The sequence below is a fragment of the Oncorhynchus nerka genome, linkage group LG28 (genome assembly GCF_034236695.1).
Source record: "Oncorhynchus nerka isolate Pitt River linkage group LG28, Oner_Uvic_2.0, whole genome shotgun sequence".
Lineage (NCBI taxonomy): Eukaryota > Metazoa > Chordata > Actinopteri > Salmoniformes > Salmonidae > Oncorhynchus > Oncorhynchus nerka.
In genome coordinates, this window is record NC_088423.1 from 62,338,127 (window position 1) to 62,350,696 (window position 12,570).

The 12,570-nt window shown below is 42.2% G+C and overlaps 1 protein-coding gene and 1 long non-coding RNA gene across 5 annotated transcripts; one reads left to right on the forward strand and one right to left on the reverse strand.

Moving 5' to 3' along the window:
* Positions 1-25: 25 nt before the first annotated feature.
* LOC115113499 (uncharacterized) lies at positions 26-1,819 on the reverse strand. Its single transcript, XR_003861115.2, has 3 exons — positions 1,750-1,819; positions 755-1,391; positions 26-624 (listed from the first exon to the last, which is right to left on the reverse strand). It is a non-coding gene; the product is annotated as an uncharacterized LOC115113499 (long non-coding RNA).
* A 172-nt stretch (positions 1,820-1,991) lies between these two features.
* Positions 1,992-12,294, forward strand: LOC115113497 (autophagy-related protein 13-like). Of its 4 annotated transcripts, none has more exons than XM_029641250.2 (17): positions 1,992-2,198; positions 2,537-2,616; positions 2,736-2,816; positions 2,928-3,047; positions 3,180-3,226; positions 3,348-3,488; positions 3,604-3,644; positions 5,334-5,430; positions 5,596-5,694; positions 5,840-5,930; positions 8,302-8,397; positions 9,087-9,220; positions 9,354-9,474; positions 9,616-9,693; positions 9,809-9,922; positions 11,077-11,205; positions 11,455-12,294. In XM_029641250.2, the coding sequence occupies exons 2-17, from the start codon at positions 2,545-2,547 to the stop codon at positions 11,530-11,532; spliced, it is 1,539 nt and encodes a 512-aa protein (XP_029497110.1). In that variant the 5' UTR covers positions 1,992-2,198; positions 2,537-2,544; the 3' UTR covers positions 11,533-12,294. The 4 variants fall into 4 exon arrangements, with proteins under 4 accessions (XP_029497110.1, XP_029497109.1, XP_064869071.1 ...); XM_029641249.2 differs by having other exon boundaries at positions 1,993-2,120; XM_065012999.1 differs by having other exon boundaries at positions 1,993-2,120; positions 8,329-8,397.
* The last annotated feature ends 276 nt before the right edge of the window (positions 12,295-12,570 follow it).

Below are 12,570 nucleotides of genomic sequence, written 5' to 3' on the forward strand. Positions count from 1 at the left end.
TCTTTCTTTCTGCTTATATCCCTCTCACCCCCCGCCTTAAAAGATTTAGATGCACTACTGTTCCACTGGATGTCATAAGGTGAATGCACCAATTTGTAAGTCGCTCTGGATAAGAGCGTCTGCTAAATGACTTAAATGTAAATGTAAATGTAAATGTTATACAGAATCTGGTGTCAACCACTTCTCTATTGCAGGCAGAGGCTCTGTGAAACATAGTGTTTTCCCTGTTGATTCTGAGCATGCAGACCTAGCTGAAGTGACTAAGAATGAGCTCCTGGCGGATTCGGACTGCCTCAGAGTCCACAGCCTCTGGCTTTCGACTGCCGTCATCTGACTGGCCTGGTATATCAGTCCTCTTAAACGTCCAGGCATCCAAGCCTGGTTGCAATGACACGTCGTGCAAGACGCAGCAGGCCAGAATGATGTGAGAGCACTTCTCAGGTGAGTACTGAAGGTAGCCTTTGGACCCATCCAGGCAACGGAAACGGGTTTGAATGGCCCTGAACGTGCGGTCCACCATCTTATGAGTGGCAGTGTGAGCCAGGTTGTATCGAAAGTCTGCTGAAGTTTCTGTGTACTAGACAGGTGTCATCAGCCATTTCTTTAAAGGATAGTGGCAGTCTCCTACAAGAAAAGGCATGGCTAGGTTAGACATTATGAAAGAGGGAAGCTTGAAGAGCAAGACAAAAAAAAATGTTTTAAGAAGTATTTTCAACAATGGAAGTTTAAAATGGAGGATTATCAGCTATATTACCTAATAACCAGCTTTCGTGATTTTCCTGCTCTTCCAATTCCTTGTACACTGAAGACTCTTGAAATATGCAGTTATCCTGTAAACTGCCAGGCCAGTTAGTCTCTGCACTGAGCAAAAGTCCCCTGGCATCACACACAAGTTGACAGTTTATTGAATGGAAGCCTTTCTTATTGACAGATGAAGAATCATCTGCATTGGGTGCCTTAATGGCTATATGGGCACAGTCTACAACCCCCATGACGTTAGGTATTCCTGCTACCCTGAAAAACTCCTCTTTGGACTGCTGTTTTGTGGCTTCCTCTCTCATGAATCCTATGCACTTTGGAGCTTTCTCAACCAGTGCCTTGGTTGAATTTGTCACACAGCGACTCATGGAAGCCTGGCTAATGACAATGGCATCTCCCATCCTCGTCTGGAAGGATCCTGAGGTATAGAATCCTAAAGTGTCACGCAGTAGCTCCACCAGGTAGTAGATGAAATCTCGAGGGAATCCAAATGTTGTTAATAGGAACTCATCTGAAACAGTCTCTATATCAAACCTGTCGAGAGTTTTATGTCTATGACCATGGAGCAGCAGGTCACAATCCAGAATGGCTATTTGTTATGCAATTTCGTTAGCCATTTCGTTATGGAAATTCTGTAGGGGGGAGAGAGAAAGGCATTGTTGAATGCATCAAAACAGAGCCTTGTGTTTTCAGCATGGTCTGTTTCTTTCAATTTATGTTCTGGTCTGATATGCTTAATCTCTAACCAAATGTCCAGTTAGATAAATCAGAGATAGTCTCTACTATATATAAAGATGATCGGTGTTCTATGTTGTATAGCTAGCTAGCATTAAGGCTTGCGGCTAGCTTAGCAATTTCCTTATCAGACATTTAGTTGGGAACAGTGAACCAGAGTCACCCAAGATGGTGCTAACTTAGAATAATACGAACTATAAATATCATTCATTAGTAAAAAAAAATATTTTAAAAACACGTCGAATTTGAACCTACCGGCGTTTGTTGTTATTGTCGTTGTGACTCTTCTGCGCATGTCACTTTTCTGATATCTAGCAAAAATATGTGAGACGCAGTTTCGAGTTTAAAACAAACAAATTAACGTAATTATTGTTTTCAAAATAACTTGTACTGTGTTTTTATTGATATTAAAACACTGAAATGACGATGGATGGGATTTTGCACATTTTATGGACCACGGCGTTGGAGATGAAAGTGCTTCTCAAAATACAACTCTTTCGAGACACGTCATACCCCCAAAGAAAATAAACAAGAAATGGGCCAGGTGGTCAAGGCTGGTGTCCAAATAACATAATGCGACGGTGTAACTTAGCCAATATAAGAATATATATCATTTAGACATATAGGTAACCAGAACTACGTTATTCAGTACGCTATCAGCGCAACATTGAAATTACATGTGCATTTCTGATGTGATGAGCTAAGTACGTGCATGCTAGCTAGCTATGTTGCTAAACGCGGTAATTAGCCATGCTATCAAATTAATTATCTAGATAGCTACCACCAATCTTGAATATTTTCTTGTCATTGACAGCCAATATGTTTTAGTCAAGTATTACCTAGCTAGAGTCGAAGTTAGCTCGCTGTTTTTTGTCAACACACACAAGCTTAATGTGGACACTGGAGTTCTTAGCTAAGATGACTAGAATGGGGCTAGACAAAATCTAGCATTGTTTTGACTGACACGCAATTGATATAGCCTGCCAACAGTTAGATTTATGTGGCTGTCCTTGCTCACCAGACTGTGTTTTTACATTACAAGGGCATTCCATGATGGACAGTGATCTAAGTCCTCAGGATAAAAAAGACTTGGACAAGTTCATAAAGTTTTTCGCTTTGAAGGTACTGTTATTATGCACAATTATGCACAATATTGCCACAATTAGATTATCAAGCACTTTCTATAGTATTCCTGAGTTGATTAATTCACTGAGGTTGATAATTTCCTAATTTGTCATCAGACAGTACAGGTGATAGTCCAAGCTCGACTTGGGGAAAAAGTATGCACACGCTCCTTGTCTTCACCTACTGGCTCTGATTGGGTATGTCACAATTCATTCTTGTTCTCTCAACTCATTAATTTACCGGTGCCATTTTTTTTCCCTGAAAGAGTTGTAGATTCAAGTCTCATTAAACTAAATTATTTTCACCAGTTCAACCTGGCAATCAAAGATATCCCAGAAGTTACACATGAGTCAAAGAAAGCTCTGGCCGGGCAGCTTCCTGGCATCGAACGGTCCATGTGTGTTGAGATCTCCCTCAAAACCTCAGAGGTAAGATAGCACAGACTGGTTTCACAGACAGTTCTTGAGACCAGTGGTCTGGATCATTGGGCATTTGTTTGTCAATAAGTCCAAGTGACTGTAAAGGTTAGAAAAACATCATGTCTTTGTCATATTTTCCAGGGAGACTCGATGGAATTGGAGACATGGTGTCTCGAAATGAACGAGAAGTAAGTAATGAGGATAAGTTTAGCATTTTTTTTAATTTTTGTGCCCCAGGTTTTGTAGTTACTTTTTACATGTCATGGAGCGTAACACTCATTGTAAAATGTATGATTCTTTTTTTTGCAGGTGTGACAAAGATATTAAAGTGTCCTACACTGTCTATAACCGCATGTCATTGCTGCTCAAGTCACTACTGGCTATCACAAGGGTAACCCCAGCCTACAAACTCTCACGAAAGCAAGGGCACGACTATGTCATACTGTACAGGTTTGTTTGTTTTATGGTATACAGATATGTGTTATCATTATTTTGACCAGTATTGCTAATGATGATGTATATCGTGTTAGTAAACAGTCTGACTAATAGATACATTATTTTGCAGGATATATTTTGGAGAGGTTCAACTTACAGGATTGGGAGAAGGTAACCATGCCTGTTATATTATCTACAGTGCGTTCGGAAAGTATTCAGACCCCTGGACTTTTCCCACATTTTGTTATGTTACAGTCTTATTATAAAATTGATTACATTGCCCCCCTCATCAATCTACACACAATACCCCATAATGACAAAGCAAAAATAGGTTTCTAGGATTTGTACTAAAAATTTAAAAACGGAAATATCACATTTACATAAGTATTCAGACCATTTACTCAGTACTTTGTTGAAGCACCTTTGGCAACGATTACAGCCTTGAGTCTTCTTGGGTATGACGCTACAAGCTTGGCACACCTATATTTGGGGAGGTTCCCCCATTCTTCTCTGCAGATCCTCTTGAGCTCTGTCAGGTTGGATTGGGAGCGTCGCTGCACAGCTATTTTCAGGTCTCTCCAGAGATATTCGATCAGGTTCAAGTCTGGGCTCTGGCTCGGCCACTCAAGGAAATTCAGAGACTTGTTCCGAAGCCACTCCTACCTTGTCTTACCTGTGTGCTTAGTGTCATTGTCCTGTTGGAAAGTGAACCTTCATCCCAGTCTGAGGTCCTGTGTGCTCTGGAGGATGTTTTCATCAAGGATCTCTCTGTACTTTGCTCTGTTTATCATTCCCTCGATCCTGACTAGTCTCCCAGTCCCTGCCGCTGAAAAACATCCCACAGCATGATGCTGCCACCACCATGCTTCACCGTAGGCATTCAGGCCAAATAGTTCTATCTTGGTTCCATCAGACCATAGAATATTGTTTAGCATGGTCTGAGAGTCCTTTAGGTGCCTTTTGGTAACTCCAAGAGGGCTGTCATGTGCCATTTACTGAAGAGTGACTTCTGCCTGGCCACTCTACCATAAAGGCCTGATTTGTGGAGTGCTGCAGAGATGGTTGTCCTTCTGGGAGGTTCTCCCATCTTCACAGAGGAAATCTGGAGCTCTGTCAGAGTGACCATCGGGTTCTTGGTCACCTCGCCGACGAAAGCCTTTTTCCCCGATTGCTCTGTTTGGCCGGGAAGCCAGCTCTAGGAAGAGTCTTGCTGGTTCCAAACTTCTTTCATTTAAGAATGATGGAGGTCACTGTTCTTGGCGACCTTCAATGTAGCAGAAATTCTTTGGTACCCTTCCCCAGATTTTTTGGTACACTTCCCTCGACACAATCCTGTCTCAGTGCTCTATGGACAATTCCTTCGACCTCATCGCTTAATTTTTGCTCTGACATGCACTGTCAACTTTGGGACCTTATATAGACAGGTGTGTGCCTTTCCAAATCATGTCCAATCAATTGAATTTACCACCGGTGGGCTCCAAACAAGTTGCCAAAACATCTCAAGGATGATCAATGGAAACAGGATGCACCTGAGTTCAACTTCAAGTCTTATAGCATAGGGTCTGAATACTTACCTAAATAAGGTATTTCTGTTATTTATTATTTCATAAATTTGCAAAGATTTCTAAAAACCTGTTTTTGCTTTGTCATTATGGGGTATTGTGTGTAGATTGATGAGGGGAAAACAATTATTTAATCCATTTTGGAATAAGGCTGTAACATGATAACGTGGAAATAGTCAAGGGCTCTGAATACTTTCCGAACGCACTGTACACATTTTGTCGGTTGTTTGGGTCTTTGGAAGTGTTGTGTAGGGCTGTGAAGATTCTGATATTTTTGTTTCTGAATGCTGTTTTTCAGGGTTCCAGACAGTGCGTGTAGGAGTTGTGGGAACTCCTATTGGAACCATCACCTTATCTTGTGCTTACAGGACAAACCTGGCCTTCATGTCCACCAGGTACAGAAACAGAAGTTGTTCACAGCACTGCATGTGCTCACTCAGCGGTCTCAAATGCACTGCCTGTAAAATCTGCCACTATATGTTTTCCCATTTTCTTCCATATCCTCCTTATTCTCCACTGGTTTTATCTATACATTTATTCCTAATTCTATATTCTCACAGGCAGTTTGAGAGGACGGCTCCTATTATGGGCATAATCATTGACCACTTCGTTGAGCGCCCCTTTGGCAACGTGGGACACATGCATCCATGTAACTACAGGTTGGTTAGCCATCGCCCAAACACCTATACCGACCCAATACAGATTTGTGCATGCCTATTATTTATGATCATCTTTAATGAAGTTCTAAAATAAAGGATTGTGTAATGATCCGGGTCATGTTTGTTTGCCTTCCCTATACTCCAGAGCACCCGGAGAAGATGAAGGAGCATACAATGGGGTGGAGGATTCTCAGGAAGTGTGCACCACGTCCTTCTCCACTTCTCCACCCTCACAAGTACGTATGTCACTGCTTAGCAAAGTCAAACTTTGCAACTGTGCAAATTTTACAAACGTGTAACTTCATATGTGGTGTCCCCGGTGAGATTTGTGACTGTGACTTCACTACCAAAAGGGTCAGGTGTTTTCTTAAGCTATTTTGTCTTGCACCGCGTTCAAATAGATATGCATATTCAAACATTTGACCTATATTGATGACCATACATCCAACTGTTGTGTATCTGGTGGTTTGCTATTCTCATACCCAAAGCTCATGTCACAATTCTGGCGGTGGGAAAGCACTGTGTTGGAGACATTACCAAGCCCCCGTACCAAATGGGTCCTCTCCGTTTTTACGTATAAGTGCTTTCATTTCTTAGCCCCTTTCTCTCCCTCTTTCTGTGCTGTCTGTGTAGTGCGTGTTCACTGTACGTAAGGCACATTTAAAGACCCCTAAACCTGCAGTGATGGAAACTCTGAAATGACCCATGATGGGCCTGGCCTTCTCACACCAAGTGAGTCTTGTGTGTGTGGGCATGTATCTCACTCACTCACAATGCCTGAGGTGTTCCAGGACTATTTGGCTTGTCTTCTGATACCTCTTTAAAAGTAATAGAAGTATAGAACGCTTAAAAGCAAATCAATGAAGCGTTCAAATGGGACATCTCTTTATCCCTTACATTAGGGTGTCCAATCAAAAAACACATTTTTTGACCCAATGGGTAAAATAATATGTTTGTTGTGTAGATACTCCTCTAATAAAACCAATGGTCCTGACCTCATCTCTCTATAATAATCAGTTCAAAAGTTATCGGTGTTGTTAACCCTTGGAGAATGGACTAAAACAATGGAGGCCAGAACACAAAAAAAGTGGTAAAAAAAATCAGGACAATTGTATCGAGTCAGCTATGCTGGGTTTTGTGCAAGAAATAAGGCTACTGTGGCTACCTGGCAGGCTCACTTTCCCATTGAACTCATCTTTCTTCAAATCCGCAGGACATAAAACAATATAGATGTAAGATGGACACCGATTTTGACATGTAGAATTTTCATATTTTAGTATACCCTTTTCATATTCATTTGAAATTCCTGTTTTTTTTTTTTGATTTCTCACAAAAACAAGCGTATCTCTGAAATGTCAATGGGGCACTGAGCGTTTTTCCAAGCTTTTCTTTTCCCAAAGCATTTTATATTTAATTCAGCTCGTGTCGGGCTAATTGTGCTTTTTGCCACCCACGGAAACAACTTTGAAAGACAAGGACCACAAAATGTAAAATGCTCAAAAGTTGTTACGAGAAACCTTCCGTCGCTAGGTCAACAGAGCTCTGTGCGTATTATCGTATGTATAATGTTAAGAAATCCAACATTTTGTATGTAATGTTAACGATATGTTAGAGAGACTCCGCTGAACGATTCAGAACATGAATAATCATATTTGTCTTGGTAAAAAGGTATTTTATAACCTGCGGAAGTGCTTATGTAATTGACTACATTATCTACAGACTGCCCTAGGATTCCTAACCTTAATCCTTTCCACATGGTTACATTCGTTTGCTGACGAGGATTCCTTAACAAGTAGTTCGTCATCACATAAATATGTTTAATAGATTATCACGTTCATTGTCAGGGTAAGTCAAATCTGCTTAGAAGAGCCGTGCTTAAAACGTTTACCCTGTCCTCTGTAATGCTATAGTTTCTACCTCCTGCTGCCCGCCTCTAGGCTCGGATGATCAGGCCCAACCTTAAACAAGGGCACTCTCCCATCAGCCCATTTCTCCTCTGTGGATTCATTCATGTTTTAGCTCAAATCTGCTTAGAAAGCCACTTTCTACCCTGTCCTCTGTAATGCTATAGTTTCTACCTCCTGCTGCCCGCCTCCCATCAGCCCATTTCTCCTCTGTGGATTCATTCATGTTTTAGCTCGCTCTCTTTTCTTTCTTTCTTTTGCTCTTTCTCGCTGTCTCTTTCTCTCTCTCTCACTCTCTGTTTCTCTCGCTCTCTCTCGCTGTCTTTCTCACTCTCTGTCTCTGTCACTCTCTTTCTCGCTCTCTCTCTCTCGCCCTTTCTCTCTGTCGCTCTCTCTCTTTCTCGCCCTTTCTCTGTCTGTCTGTCTCTCTTTCTCTATTTCTCGCTCTCTCTCGCCCTTTCTCTCTGTCTCTGTCGCTCTCTTTCTCGCTCTCTCTTTCTCGCTCTCTCTTTCTCGCCCTTTCTCTGTCTCTCTCTGTCTGTCTCTCTCTTTCTCGCTCTCTCTCTTTCTCGCCCTTTCTCTGTCTCTGTCTGTCTCTCTTTCTCGCTCTCTCTTTCTCGCCCTTTCTCTGTCTCTCTCTGTCTCTCTCTTTCTCTCTCTTTCTCGCTCTCTCTCTTTCTCACCCTGTCTCTCTCTCTCTCAGCTCTACTGCTCTCGTCTTTCTTATCAGTCTCCTGTGCTTGTTGGAGCTGCTGACTTCTGCCACCCCTCTACCTTAAACGCTGCCAACCCACACCAGGTAACCACCCAGGTGTTGAGCTAGTCAAATCACATTTTATTTGTCACATGCTTTGTAAACAATAGTTGTATATTAACAGTGAAATACTTACTTACCGGCCCTTCCCAACAATGCAGAGAGGGGGGGGGGGGGAATAGCGAAATTATAGAAAAGTAATAATAAATACACATTGAGTAATGATGACTTGGTTATATACACGAGGTACCAGTGCAGGGGTACGAGGTAAATATGTACATACTGTATAACTAGGAATAAAGTGACTTGGCAACAGGATCAATAGCAAACAGTAGCAGCGGCGTATGTGATGAGTCAAAGTTAGTGCAAAGAGGGTCAGTGCCGATAGTCCAGGTACCTATTTAACTAACTATTTAGCAGTCTCATGGCTTGGGATAGAAACGGTTCACGGTCCTGTTGGTTCCAGACTTGTTGCATCGGTACAGTCTATGACTTGGGTGGCTCGAGTCTTTGACCATTTGTAGGGCCTTCCTCTGACACCGCCTGGCATAGAGGTCATGGATGACGCCTTGCGGTCGGATACCAAGCACTTTGCCATACCAGGCGGTGACGCATCCAGTCAAGATGCTCTAAATGAATAGATTTGAGGGCCAACAAGGGAAACAAAGCTTTGTATAGGTGTTTCAACATGACTCAGCCAGTGCCAACTATGGCCTTTCACATGTCCTATGTAGATGGGAGTTCCAGGGAAGGAGGGCGGCGTACCCCAGCAGGTGCCTGTGCAGCCTTGTCATGGAGCCCAAGCAGAGCATCGACGAGTGTCCTCATGCCCCCCTGCTGATCATGTTCCCGCCACGCCCTCCAGCAGGTAAAACCCAGTCTGCCATGACCCCCCCCCCGTGTGACAAAGCGAAGCACCCTGTGAAACTGAGGATCACCTTAGGTGACATTTGCTTGGGAGAAACCTGTTTGTTACAGCTTTGCCGTGTGATCTTTCAAAGTGGTGAGGACGCAGAGACCTCGTCGAGGAGCGTTGGGGTGAAGAGTGGCTCTCCCTGTGGTGTACTGGAGACCACCTTCACCAGGAAAGTGGGTGCCTTTGTCAACAAGCCAGGCACACAGGTAGCGACAGCCATTTTATGTCCTTGTTTAAGTACAAAGCTTAGATATTTATTCCTGGAAATACCCATTCTTACGAGTAAAGGACATATTACCAGTGAGTGTTATACCCTTGTAATTAGTATTAATCTATGTCCATTGCAGGTAACCACAGCAAGCCTGGACTTACCATTTGCAGCGTTTGCTCCCAGAGCCTATGACCTCGAGGAAAATGACCCTATGGTAAATAAATTATTCACATAAATAATTGTCAGCCTTAAGTAACTATTTTCTGGGATCTGGTTAGGAGTCATTTTAGTGCAGACGTGGTAATGAGATTACCTCTCCTTTATCCAAGGTTCAGCCGCCGGAGTCCTCAGCCACGTCCTCTCCCCTGCAGGGCAGTTTGCACTCCCAAGGCTCTGGTGAGAGTGGAGGCCCGGCACAGGACGACTTTGTTATGGTGGACTTTGTAAGTACCCTGCCTTCGGTAACATGGATTGCTCTATTTTGTTTTCCAGAGGAGAACAGAGACTACTACATTTTAGTCAAGGACAGATGGTAACTCAATCAATCTGACCCCATTTCTATGTCAGATCAAATGCTGCTACGAACAAATGTCTGTTTATGTCTGTCAATTGTGGATGTTATCTGCAGAGGAAGAAAACGTTCATTTTCTTCATATAGAAATGAGCATTACTTACGTCACTTAGCAGTGGTCATTAATGTGTCTGCATACTAGGTTCGATTTGCTCCTAGCAGAACTCAGGTAAACGAAGTGAATGTCTGTGCCTCACATCCTCCCTTTAAAGACCTTGGCTTGAAAAATTATTTTAAAAAGCAGCAATGGTACTGTTTGTCCCTCTTTAGATGCCGTAGCAGTATTCAAGATTACAGTATACAAGTTTTCGGTCGTAGTCTTGCAATTTTAAAACTAACTGAGATTGTGTGGTGCAGTATTTCTCAACTGAAAGAATTTGCATGAAAACGAGTCCTCTCTCTCGTTGAATGACATCAAACACTCCATTGAAGAATCCCTACTCTTGACCAGTCACCCACGAAGGAGCGGAGACTTCGGCTACCAAACATCGGCTTGCCTCAGGAAAAAAAAATGTTGTGTGCATATGTACAGCCAAAATAACCCTTGCCCAAAAGACCAACATTAACAAACTGCTTCAGACAGTTTTTATTTCTGACTTGTATCTGGGCTGTAGAGTGACCATGAGAAATTCAAATCCAAAACATCAAAGGCGAATGCGACAAAGCACATAGCAAAGACCTAATGAAAACCAAAATCGATCAAAGGGAGCTGGCTTTTTAAAGCAACAGAGGGAGAGATGTCAGCTTTGAACATTTTAGATAAACGCTTCTGATGTCGAGAAAATGAAGCTTATGGGAATGAGCGTTCTTAATTCAAATCTCTGACCTCGGACCCCTTATCTTGTGGTTAACAGTTGAGAATTAATTAGGACTATGTTGCTGGGAAGAAAAAACGAAAAAAACGAAAAGAAGAATAATATGTGCTGCTGACCAAAAAATCGTAGGGAGAAGTCTGTTATTAAGGAAGGGGCTGTGACAGTTGTTGCCCTGCACATCTGATTGTGTTCTGTGTGCTCTGTTCTTCAGAAGCCTGCGTTCTCCAAGGATGACCTCCTTCCCATGGACCTTGGCACATTCTACAGAGAGTTCCAGAATCCCCCACAGCTCACCAGCCTCACTATTGATGTCAGTTCTCAGTCCATGGCAGAAGACCTGGTGAGACGAGACACACTTCTCTGACTCCCAAAGAGAGATGGTTTCTGTTTTGTTGGGGGGTGTTGTCTATGAAGTGGTCCTGTTGGAATTTAAACGGCTGACAGATAGTAGTGAAAGGGGAACATAGTAGTTACCATTATATTATTTACTCTATGTTTGAATGTCTCTTTTCTGTGGTGCTTTTTAGTCTAATAAATCAATATCTTAGTCATTCTATGTTTGTAATGATGTTGTTCATTTTCCCTACAGGACTCTCTTCCTGAAAAACTGGCAGTATACGAGAAGAACATTGATGAATTTGATGCATTTGTGGACACATTGCAGTAGGGATAGAAATGGATCCACTGTCTGCAATGACAAATGATCCCATTTAGTCCATCTGCAAGGTCCTGTTGTCTTTCAAGCTGGTTTGCATTCAGCCTGTGTATGCCTGTTCTTTCTTCTCGTAGTTTAAATTCCATATTGATTTGTAATCCGAATGTTTCTCTTCAAACCTCACTGGTTGATGTATTGTAGAGTAAGAGAGCCTGTACCCAACAACCGAAGACATCTTTAAAAAAGAAAAAAAGTTGCACTGTTTCTTTTCTGACGTGAATAACTGCAACATTTGCTCTAGTGTTGAGCAGACTGTGTCATAATGTAAATACCAGATCCCCTCTCACCTTGCTGTTATAGAGCTTAACACGTAATAATTAAGAAGACGTTAAGTTCATCAAAGCTGTTGTCTAAAGGTCAGGAGGCGTTGTATTATTGCTGTCTCGTGTGACACTGAGAACGCTCATAGCAACTATGGAGCCAGGCGTGGCCATGTTTTAGTAGATGGGAAGAGGCCAAGCTATGTATGGAAATGGATCAATAGTAGTGAATCTATATCCAAGAAACAGCAAACATGCTGTGTAGCTGAATCTGTATGTTGAAAGAGAAGTTCCTGTGGTTGTTTTTTTTTGTAAATGGGGAGAAGAGTTGTCTTCTGCTTTCCTTCTCTAGATTACCAACTTTAGGCCACACATCACTGTGTGTCACTACAAATGATGTACAGTCACTGCTCACCTCTGAATCACCATATAAAGCAAGCTTCCATTTTCCCTATCTGTAAAGAGGGTAAACATTATTTGCACTTTCAATGTATCAATCTTAAGTCATCTTGATTTCCCCTAACGCTTTAATATACAGTAGCATGGTCATGTGTAATACATTTGATCTCAAATGGCCTATTTTGTATTATGGGAAAGGAATAAGCCAGAGGCCCTATATATTTCTGATTGTGGTCGTTTGTGATTTATACCAGCACAACACGAGGGATCGTATTCATCGTCCTTCTTGAAGCTTTTAAAATACAATAGAGCATCAATACTCGTCACATGA

What these genes read in the sequence shown, in the direction of transcription:
- LOC115113497 (XM_029641250.2), top strand. Translation starts at nt 2,545, where the DNA reads ATGATGGACAGTGATCTAAGTCCTCAGGATAAAAAAGACTTGGACAAG. An exon ending in CCCGCCACGCCCTCCAGCAG is followed by an intron (nt 9,221 to 9,353) that starts GTAAAACCCAGT and finishes GATCTTTCAAAG; the next exon opens with TGGTGAGGACGCAGAGACCT. An exon ending in AGTCCATGGCAGAAGACCTG is followed by an intron (nt 11,206 to 11,454) that starts GTGAGACGAGAC and finishes TTTTCCCTACAG; the next exon opens with GACTCTCTTCCTGAAAAACT.